We start from the raw sequence: 25,072 nt of genomic DNA, 5'->3' as shown, positions 1-25,072 counted from the left end.
ATACGATCAGAAAAATACGCAGCTTTTTCTTGTCGAACAACAGCAGTTGTGAAGTTACGCAAGCGTCTGTAATGCTCGCAATGCAACTGATTCTTCATTCTTTTATATTTTCTCTAAGCACGGTCACGCAACTTCATTAAAAGTTTTGTGTTACTTGAAATAAAGTGAAGAGTGTTCTTAGATAGCCTTTTCGTTTTGAGCGGTGCATGGTTATCAAAAATATCGACTATAGACTCTTGTAAAAATTCAACTTTTACATGTATCAGTGTTAGACTTAGAAGTTTTACATGTAGCGTTTACTTCTAATAGAAAGTAATTTGATAGTTTTGGAAAGATATGGATTATGGCTGTAATTTGGTTAAATAATAATAATAATAATAACAATAATAATAGATCTAATAAAACTGAACTACCTGTGATGGTAATTTTGTACTTGAAACATCACCCCGCAGACCATACCCTGAAATTATTATTTCCTATATTAATAGTATCGCCCCCCGTGGATGAGTGGTTATGCTTGTCGCTCAGCAATCAAAGGGTCCCAGTTGGGACAGAAGTTGTTCGGATCTACGTTAAGTTGTAATAACTTTTTTGCTCTCTTTCCATTCTTAATTAAAATAGTTTTCTTTTGTTTAGATAGAAAAAAAGGAGATCGAAAGAAGTTTTACCATTTCTAAAACTCAGAAAGATTTCATTCAATTCCTTCTGTCCGTATTTTATTCCTTTTAACTACCTTTTTTCGTACTTGAAATCAGTGGAAGTGATCGACAGTAATGCGCTCACGATTGACACTCTGGTGAAATTTCTCGGCAGTATGTAATGTTACATCTGAGCAGACAATTTTAGTTACATGCTAATGCAGTGGCAACGTTCTAACAGCCGTTACGCATATCATATCTTCCCTCTTCGAGTTTCAAAAACAAAAACTAGCCATTGAAAGCTAATTAAATACTTTTAAGGCAAAGAGAACTTATAAAAATTATTTTTGTATCGTCGGTAAATATTTAACATTTTAAAAGATAAACTAGAGTATTGATATCTATTCTGTTTAAGGGGTTAAGTACACAGAAGGACTATAAACGGCCACAGTACAGACCAAACTTTGGATAGCCTATACAGATCATTGTCGAAAAATTGGGAAATACAACTGACATGGCACATTATATTAATAATTCATGGGTTCGAAACATTCCTGCACAAACAAATTGATATGACTGTGGGATGTTTGTGCTATACGCCGAGAGCATTATTAAAAACTTCCATGCAGTTTTACTACACAGATCCATTGTATAACTAGTAGTAGAAGTAGGTTTAGCAGTAGGGTAAAGAACGGGTTAGAAGCCCCGCAGGTGTTTGTTGGGCTCTGTTCTCGACATAACGTGGCTAAATTAAAGACTTCCCTAAATTTTTATGGGCTATGTACATATGTGGATCCACATAGTAAACCTGCAGCAAAACTTTGTATTTACTTTTGACTACGAACACATTCTTTTGTACAGGAAAATGATTCAAGAAGAACTGATAGTTTTGGATTCTCAGGAACATTAGGTTTCGTGTTTATTGAAAAGAATAATTTAGCATTAGTATTAGTACTACTGATGATAACCCAACTCCGCTAAGTAAATAAGACTTAGTAAGCCGGAAATGCTTAAGAAGAAATAGGTAAAATCGGTATCGATCGATTTGTTTTTCAAGCTGAATCGACTGATATGTAGATTGGGTGAGCCTTTTGCAGAATCGTTTTGTAGTATGATTAGCGTCATACTAAAGGCCTGACTATTGCAGGAAACATATATTAATCGAACTCTTTACTATGGCACTAAGGACGCGTCAGAACGACTCTGCAGAAAGCCCTAGGCTATATGTTTTGTTCCTGATTACATCCCACTCCCAGGAAAGAAATTAGGTTGAGTAAACTGAAAGTGGTTAGCCGGAAGTAGTTAAAATCGGTACCGATCAATTTGTTTTGTCAAATTAAATAGATTCATATATAGATTGTATGGGCCTTATGCAGCGTCGTTCTGAAGCGTGATTAGTGCCATACTGAATTTTCACTAACATATGTTTCTTACAGTAGTCAGCCTTTTAGTATGACCCTAATCATTCATCAAAACAACTCTGCATAATACCGTATATGTTCCGTTGCTGATCATTTGCCACCCCCAGTAAGTAAATTGGTCTTAGCAAACCGTACGTGGTTCTCCGAAAGTAGTTAAAATTGGTATCAATCGATTTTTTTCAAACTGAATCGAATGACATATAGATTATATTCGCTTTATGCAGAGTCGTTTGAAAGTTGATTAGAGTCATACTAAACGGCTGACTACAACAGAAAACATATGTTTAGTCAAATTCTTTACTATGGCACTCATCACGCGTCAGAACATCTCTGTATTAGACCCTATACGTTACCTTGCTGATTATATCCCACTTTCGGATACTAAATTAGAATAATTAAACCGAAAGTGGTTAAACAGAAGTATTTAAAATCGGTATCGATCGATTTATTTTCTCAAGCTGTATCGATTGATGTATAGATTGCATGGGCCTCATGCAGAGTGGTTTTGAAGTATGATTAACGCCATATTAATGATTTGACTGCTGCACGGAACATTTGTTAGTCGATTTCTAGTATGGCAGTAGTAAGGCTCAGAATGACTCTGCATAAGGCCCCATACGTTTCGTTCCTGATTATACACCACCTCCAGTAACTTAGTTGGGCACAGTACACCTAGTTAAAATCGATATCGATCTATTTGCTTTGTCAAGCTGAATCAATTGACATACAGGTAGTGTATGTTTCGTTTCTGATTGTACCCCATCTCCAATAACTAAATTAGTCTCAGTAAACCGTAAGTGGTTATCCTGAAATAATTATAATTTGTATCAATCGAGTTGTTTTGTTAAGCTGAATCGACTGATATACGATATAGATTGTACATGTTTCGTTGTTCATTATACTCTACCCCAGGAATCTAAAGTATTCCTTTTTTTCTGTTTTTCTTTTCTTCTTCTTTTTTAACAACTTAGATATCCCGGTTTAGGATTTTATATTAGTTGTACATACCAAGGAGATGTGGCTTCTTTACAGCTAAATCCGCTATGGCCATGAAATTGTTAAAAAACAGAAACGAGGTTAATATCTGTAAAAGGAATTGCATAATAATTGTAACTCCTTGCGTTCAGTAAAGGAAATAAATGTTATTATAACTATTATGCAGATTACTGCAACATTAGCGTTGCAGTTACACAAATCATTACTGAAGTTTCCCACTGTCATTGCATAGAGTCCTCTATCAGTACCAAATAATTTAGATAGTACTGGCACTCTGCGCGAAAAAGTACCTCCCTGTAAGGCCGCGACTCCATTTCTTCCGTATACGATTGCGAAAGCAAATGTGAACTGTGAATTCATGTGCCTCTACTATATCCGAAGTTTTCCGAATGCGAATGAAGTTGCAATGCCCTTTTGAAAGCTTCAATGTGATTTTTTTTTCTTTTGCTTGAAAATTCGTACCTGAAAGTCTTGAGAACACGGAGAAGACGAATGTGGATAAATTACATATTTTAATTAAGAAATGAGACTGGAGAATTTAACTTATTGCTTCAGCTAGAGTTTTTCGAGTATTTTGGAACGACGTCTGCATCATTCTATTATATACTCCGCAAAATCTCACCTGCACTTACTTTCATATTTTAAAGACTAAACAAAGAAAAATATGCATACCTTCTACTCCAAGTTCCATGTTTACATCTGTCCATAATATTTTCACGATGTGTCGTTTGTGGTAATCTGGATTAGCTTGGTTCCGAAAAAGTAACTTTATCAAAAGCACAATTTATTATAGAATCAATATCTATTTTCATCTTTATTTTTATACTTATTTTTATTTTTGTTATTATTTTTTATCTCCTCAAATCACAACGTCGTCTGCTTTTACGCAAAACAAACTTTCTTCTCTCACGTAGAACTCAATTCCTCTGTAGACCACTGTCCATTCGTACGAATTTGGACAAACATTCCCAGCAGGTTGGGATTGTTCCCATTGGCATCTTTTCGTCGGTTTTCGCAATTCGCAGGTCGGAACTACTCGAGGCACACCAATTTATTTACACGTATTTGGAAATTCGCATTTGCATTTGCAATCCCACTCGGAAGCAATGGAGGGGCAGCCTAACCTTTGATAACTTCAGCGACGTGTATCTTCCATGGAGGGTTTACGTTGGTCTTTCTTCTTAGTTATGCTAAATTTTTGACCTCGTGTTTTCTATACATTGGTGTCCTTTGTATCTGTGATTTGTGTTCACCTATCAGTTTTTTGTGTAGCGTTCCTATCTACTCTATACATTCTTGTTTTCCGCCTTGATGGCGGCAACTTCCGACGGTTCTGTGCCTAACCAGGCCACTTTGACGACGACTACTTCTACTTCTTTTAAAGCCATGGCGATCGATTCTATAGATAATCATTCAACAACTGCACCTACTGTTCCTAATAATGTTTATGCTGCTCATTATTTGGGCTCTTATATTGTTTATGTCACGGATTCCGGTAGTATTGGTAGAAAACCCTATGAAATTGGGTCGTTTATTACATACACATGGTGTTGCAGACGTATTGGATTTAAAAAAAGTAGGTCGTAGCTTACTTAAAGTTTATTTTCGTACTGGTTCTGCAGCGAACCATTTCCTTACAAATCCGTTATTAAAGGCAAATAACTGGAAAGCCTGTGTGCCTAACTATCAAGTTTCTCGCAAAGGTGTTATCCGTAATATGTACCCGTTCCTCAGTGAAGCCAATCTTCTGTCACATATAGAGTTCCGCTAAAATAACGCACATGAGACGCATATTTCATACAAATTCTCCTGCTCTGAGTTCTCACCCTCCCTCTGCAGCGGTCGAGGGGGCTCCATCCCCCGCGCTCCCTCCCCGATCCCCATATACATCATCTTCTTCCTCTCCGAAAACACCTACTAGTACAGTTGTTTTTTCCTTCCATACCTATATTCTGCCCGACTATTGTACCCTTTTTTTAGATGCTCTTTCCAGTGGCCACTTATATACCTAAACTGAAACAATGTTATAAATGCTTCCATTTTGGTCATTATTCTCAAAATTTAAAGGCCGCTCTCATTGCACCACTTGTGGCTTAGAAGGGCATACTTCATCTGTCTGTAAAACAACTTCACTGTCTCCATTGTTCTTGTGCTCATGTTGCCACATCTTGTAACTGTCCCGAACGGACCCTCCAAACCCAAATCAATCAGCTTATGGCCCTGGAAAACCTCTCCTTTCACGAAGCCAAACGTCATGTGCATAATACTACACCCCGAAAGAAACGATCTTTTGCCCACGTCCCTGCTAATCCTTCTAAGGATTGGGTTCAACCCGTTTTCACGGCTTTCGTCGCCCACGCACACTTCTGTTAAATCAGATTTTAGTTTACATTCACATTTTCGTGCATCCTTTTTCTCTTCCTCTTCTCCTACCAAACTGAGTGGCATTCAACCCCATTTCTCCAGTGCTCTTAAGAATATCCTTCAAGCTCTGGAAACACATCCGACACAGTTTACCTACCAAGTATTGAATACCTGTTTACAAGTACTGAAATCCCTATCTTCACTTTCATTATGCAACTCTTAACTGTATCCCTTCCCTCCATACTTCAATCGAACTTGCGTAGTTGCACTCACAAGATTTCTGCTCTTCAAAAACTCTGCTCCTACTTTCACCCTGATGTTATATTCTTACAGGAAACATGCCTTAAAACTCCTTCTCCCAGTCTCCTTTCTAATTATAATTGGCTTCATGAACTTCGTGCTGATGGTTACGGTGGTAGTTCCATCGAAATCCGTAAATCGCTTCCATCTTTTCTCCTTCCCAACCCCTTTCAACACTCCGAGATACATTGACAGGCTTTTCGAGTTGGCTCTGTCACTTTCATTGATATTTAAACCTTTACTCTCTTTTCTCTCTTTTTAAACCTTTACTTTCTGCGTGGTATCTTGGTGGTGACTTTAATTGTAATCATCCCCTCTGGGGCCCTAAATTCGCCAATACGGCCGGTAAGGAATTTTATGATGCTTATTTTCATTCCTCTTGTTATCTTCTAAATGATGGTACCCCCACTCATATTTCCCGTCTTTCCGAATCTCCTTCCGCTCCTGATCTGTCTCTGTTCTACTTCTCTCAGTCGACTCCTCTGTTGGGAAGTCTTCGCTGAGATTTCGGCAGTGATCATTTCCTACTTCTTATCCATGCCTCCTCCCCCCTCTTTCTCCGTCTTCGTCCAAGGCTTTACCTCCCTCTTCTGCCTCGTTTACTTTCCTATCCACCTCTTTACATTGGGCCTATTATCAAACTTTCCTCCAACATTTACCATCAGCACCGCCTTCCACCTCTTCGCACAACCAAGCAAACCCTTTTCGCCATGAAATTGTTATCAGCACCCGCCAATCACGCCGACTCCCATCTGTTTCCCCTTCTCCTCCTCGCCGTTCCGCTCCCTCGTGGTGGACCTCTGAATGTCAAAAATGGATAAATCAACGTTTTCTATGCTCAGCATACCTATCTGCGTATCTCAGTATACCTTTACCCACGTGCACATTGTCTTGCCAAACGTCATATCCGCCTCTCTCGTCGCTTAGCCTGGGGACGTTTCTGTTCTACTCTTACTTCCGGTACTAAACCTTCTAAACTTTAGTCCTTTTACCGCTCCCTTACTCGTCCGGTTCGTTCCCTTACATCTGGGATACATATTTCTTCCTCATGGGTTTCCCAATTTCATGCACAATTAGCCCCGGCTGCGACTATGTTACCTCCCATTTGTTTTTTCCTTTCTTTGAAAATTCTACTGTTACGCCTCTGGATTCACCATTTTTTCTACGTGAATTAACCATAGCCCTTTTAAAATCTAAATCCACCGCTCCCGATAAAGACGGCGTCTCGTTTAGTTACATACAACATCTGCGTTCTCCTCTTCTATCCGAGCTTTTACATCTATACAACACCGTCTGGACCAGTGAACATATTCGTCCCCTTTGGAAGGAATATGTAGTTCTTTCTATTTTAAAACCAAATAAAACCCCAGGGTACCTAATTATTACCATCCTACAGCTCTTTCTTCCTGTTTTTTAAAAGTTCGGGGCATCTTCTTAAAAATCGAATACAATGGTTTGTGAAACATCGTAATCTTCTGTCCCAGTATCAGTTTGGATTTCGTGTGAGGCGATGTACTTATGACTGTCTCACTACCTTGGTTTCTGATGTCTGGTTGGCCTTCACTCAACGTAAATCTCTGTTCGCAGTGTTTTTGGATCTTGAACGAGTTTATGATACTGTTTCTTTCTATTCTCTCTTAGACGAACTCTGGCAACTAGGTCTTCCTCTTAATTTCAACGTGTCATACATAATATACTCATTAATAGTACTGTTTGCATCCGCATTGGTCACCAGTATACTTCCTCCAGGCTTACTTCCCAAGGCCTCCCACAAGTTCTGTTTTAGCTCCCCTTTTATTCAATTTATTTATCGCTCGTCAATTCCGTCATCTTGATACTACTGTTCGTGTTTTGTGCTTTGCAGATGATATTGTCATGTATACTCCTGCCTCTTCTCCTTCCCTAGCCTCAAATCTTCTTACTACGGCTCTAACATCCTTCGCTATTTGGTGTGATAACTTTTCAGTTAACTGGACTAGAACACATCTTGCGGAGTTTACTTTGAAACGTTCAACTTCCCCTCTCCAACTAGTCATCCGTGGTTTCAATGCGTCCGGTCTCATCTGTTAAATCTTTAGGCATGTACTTGGATTCCTCTTTGCGTTGGACTCCTCACTTTCGACTCCTACAAACTAAAACTGACCGTTATATTCATCTTCTCCGAATAATCAGTAACCCCCGTTGCAGTGATGAAATTCGTCACCTCCTTAACCTATTCCGTCAAGTTTACCTCCCTATGATTACTTATGGCCTTTTTCTTTTTCCCCGAAAGCTGTCAAACGTATTAAAACCATTCAATCCCTTCAATATCGCACCCTTTGTCGTTCCTTCTTACTCCCTCCCAATACTGCCGCCACAGCTCTATTTACGGAAGCACGTGTTCCTCCCTTAACAATATATGTTAAATTTCTCAGTGAAACCTTCTGTCTTTCTCGCTTCCCCAGTACCTACACTGTTTTCCTACCCAAACTCCAATTATTATCATGCCTACATACATCATCTCATTATCGTCCCTATCATTTCTCCCTTCCCTTTGTTTTGTTACAGTTATTCCACTCTTTCCTCTCTTCTTCCCCTACTTTCTCGATCTCGGACTTCTTTGCCTTACTTGTATGATTATTTTCTTTCACCCTTAGATCTCCATATCGAACTTCCCCTTACCCTCCCTCTTCGATTCTCCAATATCCCAGCATTTATGTTTCGATTTTCCATTCCTGGCTTTCTCATTTCCCCTTCAACACCCGCTATTTATATACAGATGGCTCTAAATCACATGACTGTGTCGATTCGGGTTTCTACGATTCTTTTCTCAATCAACATTTCAGTTACAAATTGCGCTCTTCTACTACTATCTTTCAAGCAGAAGCTTACTCTGTAGCTACTGCCCTCAGTCACCCTTCAACATTCTTATGCTATAGTGTGTCTTGTTACTGATTCCAAATCCCTTCTTTTCACATTACAATCATACCCTTGGACTTCCAGAACTGATAGTGTTATTTTAGAGATCAAATCGTTGGTAGTTCTAGGTACCACTCATGGCTTTTCGACTTTTTATTAGTGAAAAGTCACGTGGGTGTCGTGGGCAATGAATCAGCTGACCGCGCTGGCAGTTTGTTTGGTCACCCGATTTCTCTCAAACTCACATCCTCCTCTTACCGCTCACATTCCCTCTCTCCTCTACAGCGTAGGAAACATTATAACTCCTAAAGTCCTACAACTAATGGATACTGGCATCACCCTTCCCCTCTAACCTCCACTCCTTGCTTTCTTTCCACCTCCCTCACCACCTTTCAAATTCGTCTCTTACTCCAACTCCGTCTTCATGTCGCACCTACTCACGTTCGCCTCTATTGCCTCCGTCAACGTCCCTCTCCCCGCTGCGACTGTGGAGTAGCCCTTGGTACACTTAATCATTTGTTTTTTCTTCATGTCCTCTCTATTTTCTCTATCGTTCCCAGTTCTACTCTCTCTTGTATGTTAGGAATTTCAACTTGGATTCCATTCCATTCATGGCGCCGATTTCTCTTCTCATTTTTCCTTTTATCTCTCTAAAAATCGCACGTTTCCCTGTAGTTTATACTGCTGTCTCTTGTCAGTCGGATTGGATTTGACATATCTAACATTTTTGTTGTTACCAATGTAAATTGCCGATATGTCTTACTGAAGACGGTAGCAACATTTCTACATCATATTTGTCGCAACAACAGTGAAAGTGCAGTTTTACGTTGGTGAGGGATTTATTTAGTTTCCTCCCCAAATTACTTGTAATTACTCAGTTACAGCAAGTAGGGATTCACTCGAGCAGGCGATTCTACCAAATAGAAAGTATATAGGTAAAATACGATGTGAAATGATTTTCATGAAGGAATAACAGTGTGAATATAACTAACTACTGTCAGTGCACAGCATATTAAAATAATTTTTTTGTGATAGTGACAAAGTATTGCGATAAATTTTGAGTGACAGTGAAGGTATTGTATATGTAAATGTTCTCTTCTACTATCCTCGTTTATGTGTATCTTCTCGTTGCTGACGCGCCTGCTCACTACATACGCACCCTTCTCGCTACCGCTCGGGCCCCCTGCTGAACTGTGCCAGATTAGTGATGGGTAAATTCCTGGGGAGATATTTTTCGGTAATATTCCCAAAAATGGGGATTTTTCTGGAAATGTATGTTCAATCGCAAATAAGATTGCATTCTATTACTATATTGTGATTTCAAAGTTAAAGTCGTTTTTATATCACCGTATATTTTGAACGATGTTGTTATTGTATTATATTTAGAGAGTACGCATAAATGGATATTTATTAGAATATGTTCTATGGAAGTAAATATGATTCAAAAATGGTATACTAATTCCGCATACATTTAAACCGCTAAAAAGTTTAAATTTATATGTAAGTGGATTTTCTAAACTTGACTGTAGCACTGACATAAACATATTAAATTTTTAAATGTTATAAACAAATTAGATTAGGTAACTGCCAAAAGACACATGTCCCACCATTTTCTCAACATTTGCGCATAAATATGTATGTTCACAATATTTGCAAGATATTCTCGTATCTTTATAATTTTGCATGTAATATTGCCACACACGACCTTTCTTTCTGCCCATTTCTCGAAATTTCATGCGTTAATTCACATGTAAGGGAAGCCCGAGTACCTCCTCAGAAATTCGAGTCAGAGACAGACCGACACTAACGGTTGTTTAGGGTTCATTAATAGTATTTCGTCTCTTATTTCTAAGTAATTCTACATTACTTTACAAAATGGTTCCTTTTCATCATTTGTAAATTAGTAGGCTACTTTACTACTTTTGGTTATTGTTTAGCTTTGGGGGTGGCCAGCTTTTGCGACTACTTTTTTGCGACATCCCATTCCGCTGCGGTTGTTTTATGTTTTCGTACGTTAAATTACGTTACCAATATTAAATTCAGACAGCGTTGCCGAGCAGGCGTCAGTGAATAAGGCCCACGCAGGGCACGTTGTTTTCTATCTTCGTTACTAACAATTCATTTTCTTTTCTCGCATGAATCACTTCCACTTACCTTTATCGTTTGTACAAATCCCCTACTGCCCTAAAAATATATTGTACAATACTTTCTTTACTACTTGAACACAACTGTCAACTCATTTGTTCCGTAAATCGTCCTATTATTGTACTAGGTGGCAATTGAAAAGCACGAATGCTACCAAACCGAATTAGAGCAGGAGTTCAGCAGTGGGAAACAGCGGTAACGAAGAGGTGCGTCCGTAGAGAGCAGGCCCTAATAGCACAAAATCTTCCCTAGGATGTCCCATGGCCCTCCCGCCCGGGAAAACGGGACTATCCCGGGACGCTCCCATAGGACTCCTGCGACATCCATGGGACTGACACGCGAATTCCAGATGTCCGCGTTTGTCCCGGGAAACGGGACGACCCGTGGGACTCCAGCGGGAGTCATGCAGGAAGAATCCCGTAGGAAACCAGAGGATATCCTCAGGCAGAACCACGTACGCGAATGGGATAATCCCGGGACGATCCCGTTGGACTCCTGAGACATCCGTGAAATCCTGATGAGAATCCTACGGGACTTCAAACGGAAGCTCATGTGTAACCGTGTAGCATTGCACCAGAAAAGACGATGTGAATCTATTGACTGTTTTCAGGCTCTGGTTTCAGATTTGCAAACACAATGTACAGTGCAAATCAAACGGAATATGTGTTATTTCACGTGTAGCTACTTGAGAGGCGCCTTTGAAAAGCCAGAGCCTAAAAATAACCAATAGCTTCACTCTGTAATTACCGATAGAGCTATCGTGCAATACCACATGGTGGCCTGTACATGAACTTCCGCTTCAAAGTCCCAGTGAGTCCCGTCAGCTACATATTTATAGGCTATAGGCAGTGGCGTATTTACGATTTTGTTTCGGGAGGGGCTTTGCTATCTTTCGTGGGGGCTTTCCCTGGAAATGTGAAAATTCTGCAAGATATTTCATTTACTTTACTATACTAAGTAAGATTTCGGGGGGGGCTTAAGCCCGGAAGCCACTCCCCTAAATACGCCACTGGCTATAGGTAAACATTTCAAAAGCAAATGTTTGACTCGTTGACTTGCACTCTCTATTACCGAAGTAACGTTTCCAATGATATTAGCTATGGTTAGGTAAATTTAAATTTCGTGAGAAAATATATCAATTGGTGCCTTTGGACAATCTCCTTGTTGGCGGGATAAACTGAAAAATGTAGCCAGTGGATGCTTGACGCCACATTGTATCATCATCAAATCCTTCAGACGTCTTCCTTGTGACAAAGTGATCTGTACGATTCAACATAGTCATATATGGGACTATGCGAAATAAGAGCGAAGATGTAGCTATTTACAATATATAAGTTATCTGCATATAATATTTTTCCACATTACTTGTAATAATAACTAACTTAGTGTTGTTCAGCTGAAAATTTCTCCTCAAGGGATAGAAAGAAAATAAGAATGGAACATGATTCAACTAGGAAAAAAAAAACTGCCTTTTCTGAAACATGAACCTAATTAATCATTAATAACCGAAGGTCACGTTTGGATCGTAGTTATCTAGCATCTGTGTAGCAAAGAAAGATATGATTAATAAAACAAATGGGTTACACACGTACAATCTTTTATTCAAAAGCTATCATACATGAAGGGATTTTTTCACTCTTTCAAAATATACATCTAGGGTTTTATAATGTGAGCATTTGCATGTTCATCCTGGCTTCAGTCACGTCGCACTTTATGTGTGTTCATTTGCCTGTCAACATCGCGCTTTGTTCATCCCCTTTCCCTACAAAATGGAAAAGGAAAAAAATTCTGTTAAAAGACGAAGTGAGTGCAAATATTCATAAAAAAATAGCCACAGAAAAATCTAATAATTACGTTAAATACGTATGGATGTATGGAAAGTAGTAGGGAGATGACACTTGTTGGAATTACTCGCTTTATTATTATGATCCAGTCATAAGACAATGGGACCTGTTTTGCTTGAATTGAAAAATCTTTTCGCTAGAAATATGTAAGTACATGTGATGCTGCGAATCAGTCGCGCTTCTGACAAGAAGTGAATATAATACTAAGAATTAATTATAAACCAACAACGAACTTTAAAAAGCAGAGAAAGCACACCAAGTTTGGATTTAGTTCGCATAGCGATGAATATATAAAGTTAGCCTTTAAATCAGTAATCAAACCAAAAGGCAAAGACAAGCAACATAGCTAACTGTCCAGGCCAATCGAGGCACACACACATTCCAGTTCGAGCTTTGGATAATGACGTTTGTCTCTTTTATTCATTGTTGAACATTACTATCCCTTGACGTAAGTAAAAAATTGTTTCAATGAAAGAAAAAAAGCTCTATCCATTGAATTCATTTACTTTCTTTTGTATCAGATGTCATGTAAAAAGTGGAAAACGGAACATATGAAGCCAAATTACTAGCATTACTTTGTTACAAACCTTGAGATAGAAGTTAGAAAGGAGCAACTAAGTAATAAACAAAATACAATATTGATACAAGTATTTGCAATGGGATGACCAAAAATTACCCGAACCGTACAAAAAAGAACAAGATTTCCGCTGGACACACACACACATACACACACACACAATGAAGATAATGTGAATCAACTGTGGTGTAGAACAGGGTGTCTACTGGTACTTGAAATACTGGTAATCTACTGGTATTTGATTTTCTTACTGGAAATATTGGAATGTACTGGAAATTATTGTCTAATACTGGAGAAATGTAAAGATTTCCTTTGAGACCCTTCAAGATGGCAGTCCCATTATCTGGGTGTAGGTAATGAAAAAATTAATTGGTCAAACATTGAAAGAACTTGGTAAGTCGAGAAAGAAAATCAATAGTGTTTTTTTTACCCACTAGTTTCTATGCATTATTTCCATCAGAATATTGAAGAACTAGCTTTATCAACACATTTTAGAGCTTCTTGAATATCATAGTATGACCTCTTTTTTTTTTTTTTTTTTTTTTTAATCCAGGTTGGTGTTTTGAAAATTTGTAAGTCTAGACGTCAACTCCAGTAAACACCCTGTAGAATCCCGAAGGACGATCGCCCCCAAGCAGTCTTTTGGCATGTTTATAGTTTATGTGAAAGTATATCGTGTAGGATTTCTTGCGACATGGCAAAACAACATTAAAAACGAAGACTGCCTGACCTGTATGGAGATAAAAATACAGAACTATAATAATTACAATAGCCATCTACACTGGCGTGCGTTAAAAGTCATAAAACGTATTTAGTAGACACATCCCACTTCGTAAATGGGTTTCCATGCCTATCGCGGGTGCGTTACACATGCAAAGAGAGTGTATTATTTATTTTACAACGATTTTCTGAACTATTAAGTAGGGTCGCACAATGGTGTCTTTGGTGCGACATCAACAATACATTATAATACAGAATAATTTTCTGTATTATAATTGATTGCTTGAAGCTTCCGTTCACCACGTCGACTAAGCAAGAGCAAGCAATTTACAAACCTAAAAGTGTCAATATGTTACGTTTCTCTCTTTTCATTCTTTCCGTTGCGTGACGAAGCCAGCTTTGAACTGATCTTTTGATCTCAGCATCTGTAGCAAATTTGCTGGACGCGTGTTGCCTCACTGTCTCTGGAAATATAATATTTCTGAATGAGAAAAACTGGCAAATTTCTGCAATAGATATGTGTGATAACAAGAAGGAATATGAAATATTCGACATCCATTTCAATAGGTGAAATGAGGTTCCAAAAGTTATGGGATACAAAGATAATAGGTCTATCGTGCTATGCCTTCTCGAGCATGGCGAGTGCAGCAACTTGGAATGGCATGGACTCGACAAGTCGGTGGAAATCCTTCATAAAATCTTGGTTGTTGGCTATTATGACGTGATTGTTGCAAGTAAAGCGTGTGCACAAATGGTTCGTACGATGATATCGTACATGTTTCTATTAACTTTATGTCTAGCAGTATAGTTGGCCGATTCATTGTTTAGAATGCTCTGCAAATCAATCGCGAATAATTTTGGCTTGCTGATATTTTCTAGGTCAATCGGACTCGAGGATCCAATAATGCCATATAAACACGCACCACATAATTACAGGCCACAAGCTTGTAACTGCCTTGTTGACAACTTGAGTCTACGGCGTCTAGTCTCTGCCACATACGCACTCTACCATCAGTTCGTATCAACTGGGATCATGATCAGTATGGCTATCCGGCATATTGGCAGTTATCAAGAGCAACACACACATTGATAGTTTTCGTCGTAGAAGGAACATCACGGTCAATGACCTTTTACAGAAGTTCAAGTAACAGAAGTCGAGTGCTATGTGCATTTATATTTGTTTTCCGCAACACATGAAGTGGTTCTATACCGCTATCCCATAACTTGTAGGACTTTAGTGTATTTCAAAAACAACATCCTAATTTTATTTAAAATCACGAAGCATTTCAGACACGTGGTAGCTTGTAATTCTACCTTATAACTAAGTTTAGAGGTTTTTCAAAACATGAGAAATATTTGTGTACTATACCGTGATTAAAAAAAAAATCTCCTGGATAACGCAATCTGCTCAACATTATAAAAAAATCTACCATCCATTCTTCTTTCTCAAAAATAAATTTTAAAATAGAATGAAACAACAGTTCACGATCATTAAATTTTAAGAAAAGTCAATTATGATATTAAACAAGTAGTGAGTATCAAGAAACTAAGAGAACAATTTTATGTAAGCTGGTATAAAATACTAAATTCACAAACCTCAATTTAAATTCTCGAAACATATCGACATTTATTTTCTCATACAAATTCTTTGGAAAAACTGAGCTCTGTGAACAAATTACTTCGGAGAATTGTCTTACAATACTAACCTCTGGATAATTTTTGTGGTGGATGGTCGAATCGAGTGGAAACACATACAAATTCTAGTTAATCGTATTAAATAATAATAAAAGAAAATATATAATAAATCATAATATATTACCTGTAAGAACATCACAAACTGCAAGGGCTGAGAATGATGTCTTCGTCTTTCCGCCTGTCCAACTTATTTCCGCTGCTAACATGTTGGTTAGAATTCGCTTCATTATATTCGTAACAATACTGTCAATATTAGTACCCCCTATCTTACGGAGCTCTGCAATCTGAAATATAACATTTAACATTAAATTACGCACCAAATTTATCAGAGTACAAATATAAAATTCTATTGATTGCAAACTTGGTAATTTCAGGAATTATCAGGTCTTAGCACTTTAAACGTTATGAACTTCATAAAATTTTTTTAGAGGTATTCTTTGTAATTATTTTTGAAAAAAGTATTTAAATTACAATAGCGATACTAACACATTAAAGTATACTTCATTCTTATCGAAGTTGGTTGTTTTCAATGGTTCAGTTAAAAATATTTCTTGGACATTAAGAAACACCAAAAAATACTCAATATATTGTACACATAGCGAGAACATATACCATTATATTCACGATACATACTAAGCTTTATCGCACAACAAAAAATTTTCGAAGACTTGGCTTCGGCTAAATGTTTGTCTCCGACGGTGTGGACAAGAAAAAAAAAGAAATTAAATCAAGATAAAAAAGAAAGAAATAAAGCAAATTTTTTAGACACTCAAGGTGTATCTGACATATTCAAGCCGGTTGTCTAGTTGTGTAGATTTATTAGTTTCATTTGGTGTCTCTTGTGGTTTGTTTTTTGAAAAATGTTGATTGATTTGTCTGTTGTAGGTATGGTAAATGCCTCTTTTATTGATGATTTTTTTCCGTATGTAGGTTTTTTTTTAAAAAAACATATTGGCTGAGCACATATGTAACCATGATCAACGTTTTTAAAAAATGTTTTAGAAGGGTCTTAGCTCTTCGTAGTCTCCTGTGGCAACGAGCCTGCTACATCTTAAACATACACATATCGTTAATAAAACTGAATTAGAAACATATTTGAGGCTGGCTACTCTTTTGGGATTTCAAAACTCCCTTACTCCAAGTTTTCTCACAAAATTTTACACTAAGTTACTCAAATGGGTACTTTCGAATTTTGAAAATAAATAACACACTTCAGCTATACTATAGTGGATAAGAAGAGCTAAGTAAGGAATTGTAGAAGCATAAGAATATTTTAAATGTTACAGAAGTTATAAATATGTATCTCTATTTGGCAACTTTCAGTCTGAAGCTTAGCACAATTTACATTACCATTAGTGCACCACAAAAATACAGTAGTCTACCTCTGTATGCACGTTTACATTACAAGAAACCTAAACTAAAAGGAAAACGTAAATTTCAAGATGATGATCAACAACAAGAACTGAAAAACTGATTGTTACTACTCTAATTTAAATTTAAAATTTCACAGCATGGGACCTAAAACTGCAAGCAAGTTACGCCACAAACGTTCCTTATACATTTAAAAGTGATCACCAGCATAACAAAAACGAGTAGCAAAAAACTGCACAATTGTAAGTTAAAATACTTCGATTTGACAAATGTACATAACTCGCACATGTCCTGTTACCTATAATTTATATGCATAACATAGGAGAACCGAACTACCGCTCTTCTTTTAATCACGTAATAGTTTACTTCTTTTAGTGCTCAGCCAACAGAAATGGGGATACTATCTGTCTCACCCATAAGAACAGTATGGGTTCCTTTACAATAAGACATACAGAAACAAACTGGTTTGGCAGTGATTCTTATGTTTTCAGTTAAGCTCAAATTTCCCGTTTTTTAAAAAAGAAATCCCTGACTTTTCCAGAATCTTCAAATTCACTGGCATTTCGCGGTAGGTGGCAATCCTATATTTGTCGTTTGTAAGAAAACATACATTTTCTTCTCCTAACTAAATATATTCAACAAATACGGAGCTAAACATACCAAACGTCTCCTAAATGCTGGATCATTTGCAATCCTCCTCTCACACTCATAGAGGTCGTCCAGCGTTTGAAGAGGGAAATTTTCCAGCGGTGATCTTCCGTTATATTCCTCTACTGGTTGGTTATCATTCGTCTTGAACGTTTCAATAGTGTCTAACTTTTCTTCTGAAGACAATCCACTTCCCGATATGCTTTCATCATATGTTAGCCTCTGTGAAGAATATAGGGGTTCCTCCACATCTAAAGTATTACCTCGAACATTTGCTGACACGTAACCAGTGATCGGGGACGTTCCATTGTTTGATTCAATATTAACTTCCTTATCTGATGATACAGTCTTCTCACAGATAGTTAACATTAATTCATCTGTCACTTCTTTTATCCGTCTTCGTAAATGCCTCGAAGATATGCAGTCTGCGGATTTTCTCTTTCTTTCCATTTCCTAGAATTAGTGAAAAAAATCAATGCTTGAAATTTCAGCAGGACTCGCAGAAGCCATGTTTGAAAACAGAAACAGCTTTGAGTTTAAAACCAGACTTTTTTTGTTAGTGTTTAAACCAGGTTTTTTGGTTTAAATTGATTTACTTTAATTATTTAGATTACATGTGAATAGAACTAATTTCGTTTGACCTTAGCAAGCTCCCTCATGGCTGTATGGTTAGCGTACGCGCCGTTTATGCGGGAGACTCGGATTCGCGATGGGTGTTCATGTGACTCAGATTCCACGTTAAGCTGTAGTTCCACGTCTCATATAGCCATGCTACTGAGAGACCCTACACTCCAAGCCCAGATTGTCCTTAACATCTTTATGTAACAGCGGAGACCTTATGAAGGATGGAACCTAAAGCTTAAAGTGGGATCAAATCACTTACCCAGTTTCACCCAAGAAAAACTGTCCTCCGCCTGGCCCCGAACCCAAGACCTAGCTCGACCCTCTGTAGACTCATATACAGAGGAGACCTGAAAGAAATGTGTTATATTGATCTTGCGTACTTGTGAATATTTTAAGTTATTTTAGAAAGACAACTGCACAAGTGAAATCACTGTACAGATTATTGAGGTGAGCGAACCTTTTTTTTTTAAACAGAACTAGTCCCAGGTATTTGGTGACCGAACTTGGCAGGATCATAGCCGACTAAGTTTCAGAACTAGAAGTTGCGAAACCTTATTGGCTACATCCACATCTTATCAATTGGACTTTTCAGTTTTAATTTTAAAGTTCCAGACTTTTTTAAGAAATAAACGTCGCTTTTAGCGAACTTGCTATTATACAGTGACAATAAAATAAATTTTAACACCATGTGCGTTGATTTCCTCGGGGTTTTCCCATTTCCTTACATTTCTTTCATTTCACCATTTAACTTATTATTATCATCAGTCTCCTTTAGCCTAGGGCATAACCCTAGGAAAATTAGTATGCAAAATATCTGCTTATCAAAAATCACACCGGCACGATTAAAGCGGGAGCTTTTCGATGTAAAATATATATATACCGCTCAGCTCTGTACTGAAACTGCACAATCCCGATTCACAGAATACTATCCGCATTAGAATAAAGTGAAGTGGGCGAAGCCCAAATTCTGTTGTTCCCTAGTAAAAAATCAGATTGTAATTATGCTAATGTACTGATTGTACCAAACTGAACAAGGTGCTTTTTACGAAAACTTGTATTTTAAGCGCATGACTTATCTTCATTACGTCATTTTTATCGATGTCTACTTTCGGAACAGCCTTTTATGTTGTGAAAGGGCTCATCAACCTCCTGTTGCATAAGGATGTTAACGCTACACAAACTTAGTTATATGTAACCTAAATTAATAAAGAAATCAATTTGAACAAAAAGTAACAATGTAAAAAAAAATATGGTTTAATCAAATTCTTTTCTTTCGACAAAACATGGTTTCTGCCAACCCTGGCAATAAGAAGGATTTATGAACAGTAAGCACAATACGTTGTAGCTTTCCATTACTTTTACATCCAACATCACCTTCCCTCACTCACTGGCCGGTGTAGGACAAAAGCTCACTAGACCTTTTGTCTAAGCTGACTAAACATATAAATAAAAGAAACATATGACTGGGATAGTCATCCATATTTTTCGATTATATTTGCGAATTACCACTTTTACGTAAATCACACCGTGCAGATTAAGATAAGGTAACCTGTTCCATCCAATATTACCCTTCACAAATATTGTTTTTCTATTTTCCTCCTCTTTTCAGAATACAACCCTCGCTCAGCTTTTACAATTTGAGTTACTGCAGTACTTTTATCTTTTCTTATATTACAAATCGTTGTCATAAAAAAATCTAAACTAGTATATTTTAATATATTAGCATTAAATTAGGTTTGCGTATTTTGCGAATAAAATACAATGAAGAGCGTGAAGAGTGCAGTTGCCTAACTGGGATGGCATTCAGTATCTCCCCCAACTCGATCCATGACTTCGGAACTGGTACTGCAGCTCAGTGAACCATTGTGCTAACGAAAGAAAAAAAACTGCAGGGTTTCTCACCCCTTTCGCTCGTTCAGCTATATTTCGTAACGCAACTAAGTCACTGTTTTTCAGGGTAGGCAAAAACCATGGTTTTTATTGAAAAAACTAAAAAAAACGTTTTTTGGGGTTTAGACCAGGTTTATTTGGTTAAAATTATTTGCTCTATATATTCATATCATATATGGACAGAAATAAGTTTGTTTCGCCTTGGTGTTATTATGCAACAGCCGGGTTATGCTGGAAGGGGTCACATAAGCTTAAAGCGGAATAAAAACTGCTTCTCGAGTTACATCCGAGAGAAATTGTCCTCCATTTGAACTCGGAACCAGGACTAATTGGCCACAAATGCGATACGTCTGCCGACTCACTCACGAAGGAATCCTGATAAAAATACGTTGTACTGATCTTTACATGCTTCTTAATATAGCTCTCAAGAGTCATTTCAGAAGGACAAAAAGATAAACAGTTGCACAAGTGAAAACATTATACTGAATTACATATGGACAATTTCAAAGTACTACGGAGTACAGAAGAACAAATTTAATTCAAGTTAGTTAACAACGACTTATATTGGTCCAAATTAAAGAAATACAACGACTTAATTTGCATATCACAAAGATACGAATTTTTGGGTCCACTTTGGCTCAGACTCATTTATACATAAATAGATATCGAAGATACTTCTCATTTCACTAAATGCCTCTCGTGGGGTCTGTATGACCCTCCCCCCCACACAAAGTACGGAATTTCGGTGCATTTTATCAATAGTAAACATTGAAATAAAACAACATTTAGAATGTTTCTTTGATTGCAATTACATAACAATAATAACTACAAAAAAAAAAAAAAAAATCACAAAACAAACATTTATAAACTTACATAAAAAGAGTTGCTTTTGTAGTATAATCTTTTTGAGTAATGAATGAAAAAAACAGCTGGTTTAAACCAGCCAACCCTGCTTTTCTTTAAATCAATATCACTACCGTAAAAGACTGGAGGAGAAACAAAAAGCAACCCCCTAATTGAATTTCATTAAGACTTTAGTTCTTCGCATAAAATCTTTCGTCACTGGTGCCTGATAACCCGTATCACGCTTCACAGTCTCGATATTTGGAAATTCTAACCTTTCAACCTCCGTTACGTTTTGAAGGGGTTCGACTATTATTTGTAGTTGTAATTCGCAAATATGTTCGGGGGGTTTCTAACACCGTTCGCTCGCTCAGGTAAACCTACATTTCGTAAATAAATAAACCACTTTTAATTGAAACATTAATGTAGTGGAGAGATGTAACTCAAGCTACGTAAAAAAAAAAAAGCCTCCACCGTACCCTTTAAACGGTTTCATTGCATCGTCTTTGCAAGTTTCAACACTATGATGAAATTTGCATGATACGTCAGGTTAAAATTTGTAAAAAGGCAGATTCTGCTGCGCTGCTTTTAAGTGCAACACTGTTGTGTTTGCTTAAGTCACTTCACAACAGAAAAGAAACACAAAACATATGATGAAAGCAGTTTTAATTGAAAATAATCAATGTTCATCAATTTCGCTAACTAACACCTTGACGGGTTAACTTTAGCAGACGGCTCTACGAAAAGAAAAATTTATAGGTCGAAAAATATTAGTAGTAAAATAGTGAAACGGTAATATAATTGTTTAAACTCATAAACCATATGGGGCCGCGGTGGCTCAGAGGTAGAGGGTTTATCTCTGGTGCTTGGGGTCCCAGGTTCGATCCCAGCTCACACCAAGTGAACTCTGTGGTGGACAAACACCGTGTGCGTGGGTTTTCTCGGGTTCTCCCGTCTCCTCCCACTTTCTTCATTCCACCAATTCATTCATTTCTGACCATCGCCGTTTCCCTTAGCCTCGGTGCACAATCGTGAGACGTTAAACTAGATATTTCATTTCATTCAATTTCATAAACCATATATGGGAGTAAGTAACATATGAAAGTATGTTATGGTGGAACTATTTGCTATGGCAGAAGGCGGCTGAATACAAGTTAGGAACGAGATGGTAAGTGTTGTATCTGAAGATTTGGGAAATGGTTAGAAACAATGGTTGCAGTGCAAAGGCAAGGTTCTAGATTACTGGTCCCCCTTCCCATTGAGCAGTAATAAAGACAGAAAACAACGTGCCCTGCGGGGCTCTAACCCGCCTTCACTCGCTAACGCTCGGTCGGCAATACTGTATAAGTTAAATGTATAAACTTTAGTACAGAAAGAAATCTACCCATCTACTAATCCACATCGGGGACCAGTAATCTAGAACCTTCCCCACTACCGTGTGTCACTTCAAAGGTAGAAAACAACTTACCCTGCGGGGCTTCTAAGCCCCTTCAGTCGATCAGCTATAAGCTTTGAGGAGCGTTTTGTAACACTAGTGCTCCAAATCTTGTAAAAAATAACTAGACAATATTTGCACATCTTCGCTTTACCACACATATCATAACAAAATCCCAGAGGCTGGTGCTGGACACTGAATGGCTGCTTATCAGTTTGGTACATCAGGTACAATGCAGGTTTTATGGTAAATCAGTTTGCGTGCTTATTCTTAAACTGTACGCCATAATTTCAGCATGAAATAACAGTGTGAAATAAGAGTAAGAAGGTTTTAGATAATTATTTGAAACTTAAAAAGTGAAAAATATTTTAAAAGATTCCGACCTATTGTAAATCTGCCCATATTAATCCATTGTTCATAGCATTCCTGCTCCGTTGAACTTTAAACATTGAGTACTACGGCTGTACGATCACCATTTCATCATTTTTTTTACAACTAGAATAACAACAACTCTTTTTTTTTTAAATCACTAAAATTTTCATTTCACACACTTACCGAAATCAATTATGCTGCAGACTAAAATCTGTTGGAACACAAAATATTTCACTAACATCTACCACTGCGTCACCGCTGAACCTCACGTATTCCCTCCAATACCACAAACCACAATGCAATTATGACAAATAATTGACGGTTCCGAACGCGCACCACAGCACTGAGGACCAGGCGAAATTTTATGGTTTATATTTTCTTTTCTGCAGATTTTTAAACATATTCTTTTATTATGAGAGAAATACGTATAATTTTGTGAATTTCTATTTCCCGTTGCTAGTGGCCATCCTGCGGGACAACCGTGGGATTCCCATGCATATAGACCCAAGCCTGTCCCAAGCGGGACTTCCCTGGGATTACCTATTTATATCCTGGATTTTTTAGGATCGTTGTGGGTCGTACGGGATCATAATGGGACGTCCCGTGGACTACTTGTGCTATTAGGGGGTGCGTCAGCGATGGGAAGTATACGCATAAACTAGGATAATGGAAGAAGACACACATCAATACTTTCACCATTACTCAAAATTCGGCTTCAGTCGAGCAAACGGTTCTACCAAAAGCAAAATTTATAGGTAAAATACGATGTAAATAGCATTTCTTAAAAGTAGAAGAGTGTGAATATGAGTAATGTGTTCAGTGTATCATATTGAAATACATTTTCTATGCCAGTGAATGTATTCTAAATGTAACTATTTACTGAAGCGGAAGGAGGAAGAATACAAAAATGCGAAGATGGAAATAAGCGGCGGGAATATTCTGTTTGTGTTAGCATTGGACGTTTGCGATGGAAGTAATGTGTGATAAGGAACGATATCTTAGAAAGTTTTTGCAGCGTCATGGTATTTTGAAACGTAAAATATACTGTGCAAAGCAATGATGCCATTTTGAAGATAGGAATTATTACAATTATTTAAGTGTTTTTATTATTATTTTACAATTATTTAAGGAAACCCAGAGAAAGCCATGCCGGAGAAGGGTTCGTGCTTACGCTCGATCTAGCCGAATGCCACTTGGCAAGCAGGCTTGCTATCCCTACACCACTGCCTGCGTCAGTATTGTCTAGTCCTGCACAAGGTACAATGCCGCCATTGTCCTGCTGCGACCAAGGGAGCTTCCATCCCCGCCGTCCAGTCCATGTTAGTTGAAATATCGTTTTCACCCTTCGTTGGCCCAAGGTTGATAACTAGTAGGAAGTTGAATAAAGGTTGTGTTGTCTGTGGCCCACCGTCGATCTATAGTTGATAAATGCTTGATGTTTATTAACGGTTGTGTTATCATGTGTCCTATCGTTGGCCCAACGTCGATGTATGGTTCAAGTGCATTAACGGTCGTGTTATCATTTCTATTGTCGTTGACCCAACGTCGATATATGGTTGATATCTGTACAAACTTGAACAATGGTTGTAATTACGTTTGATTTTTTGTTGGACCAACGTTGTAAAATGGTAAACGTTGTCAAACGGTTGCAGTAACGGTTCATCTTTAGTTGTCCAACGTTGACACGAACATTAACGAGTGAAGCGTGGTTGAACAAATGGTTGACGGGACAGCAACAGTTGGGAAATTGTTGAATAACAGTTGTTTTCGCTGGCTCAACGTTGAGAAATGGTGTGTGGGCCCAACAAACGGAAAGCGGACATACCCAACCATCTCTTCAACGGTTGATAATTGATGTCAACCAAAAATCATCATTGGGCTAACCATTTGTGGTAACATGGGTATATATATTTTGTAGATAGAAACATTTTTGTAGATAGAAAAATATTGGTCTAGGAATCTAGTCCTTCACCGATATATTTTATAAAAATAGAAAATAGTCTTTGTGTCTAGAGTTTGATGCATCTCCCTTATCACAAAGGGTGAAGGAACTAACGTTTCATACGGGAAAACCTTCGCTCATAGCAGCCACCGGGATTTCATGTAGCGATTTCAGTTTACGGTCCTAGGTGACCTCGGCTCATGGCTGCCTCGTGATATAGTTTGCGTTGAGGAGTCCCCTTTGCTTCAAAGGAGCATCTAGGGATTTTAGAACTGGTGAAACAAATTAGTCCAATGGAACTTCCAGAGCTGTTATGGGTTAGGGATCAGTGGCCAACTGATACCACGGT

General features: G+C 37.8%; 1 protein-coding gene across 3 annotated transcripts in view; it reads right to left on the bottom strand.

Annotated features, from left to right (window-relative positions):
* Window positions 1-12,384: 12,384 nt before the first annotated feature.
* Window positions 12,385-25,072, bottom strand: part of LOC145689954 (uncharacterized) — a 33,238-nt gene continuing 20,550 nt past the window's right edge. Inside the window, exons 2-5 of one of the 3 annotated variants that reach the window (XM_081764332.1) lie at window positions 17,630-18,070; window positions 15,723-15,882; window positions 14,239-14,367; window positions 12,385-12,524 (exon numbers count right to left, since the gene is read on the bottom strand). In XM_081764332.1, the coding sequence (XP_081620458.1) occupies window positions 12,484-12,524; window positions 14,239-14,367; window positions 15,723-15,882; window positions 17,630-18,067 (768 nt within the window). In that variant the 5' untranslated portion in view covers window positions 18,068-18,070 and the 3' untranslated portion in view covers window positions 12,385-12,483. The remainder of the gene's footprint in view (window positions 12,525-14,238; window positions 14,368-15,722; window positions 15,883-17,629; window positions 18,071-25,072) is intronic. The other 2 variants (XM_081764333.1, XM_081764334.1) reach the window with 2 other exon arrangements.

Source organism: Thermobia domestica, chromosome 7, assembly GCF_964235325.1.
Source record: "Thermobia domestica chromosome 7, izTheDome1.hap1.1, whole genome shotgun sequence".
Classification (NCBI taxonomy): domain Eukaryota; kingdom Metazoa; phylum Arthropoda; class Insecta; order Zygentoma; family Lepismatidae; genus Thermobia; species Thermobia domestica.
This window is presented reverse-complemented; position numbering and strand designations above follow the sequence as displayed.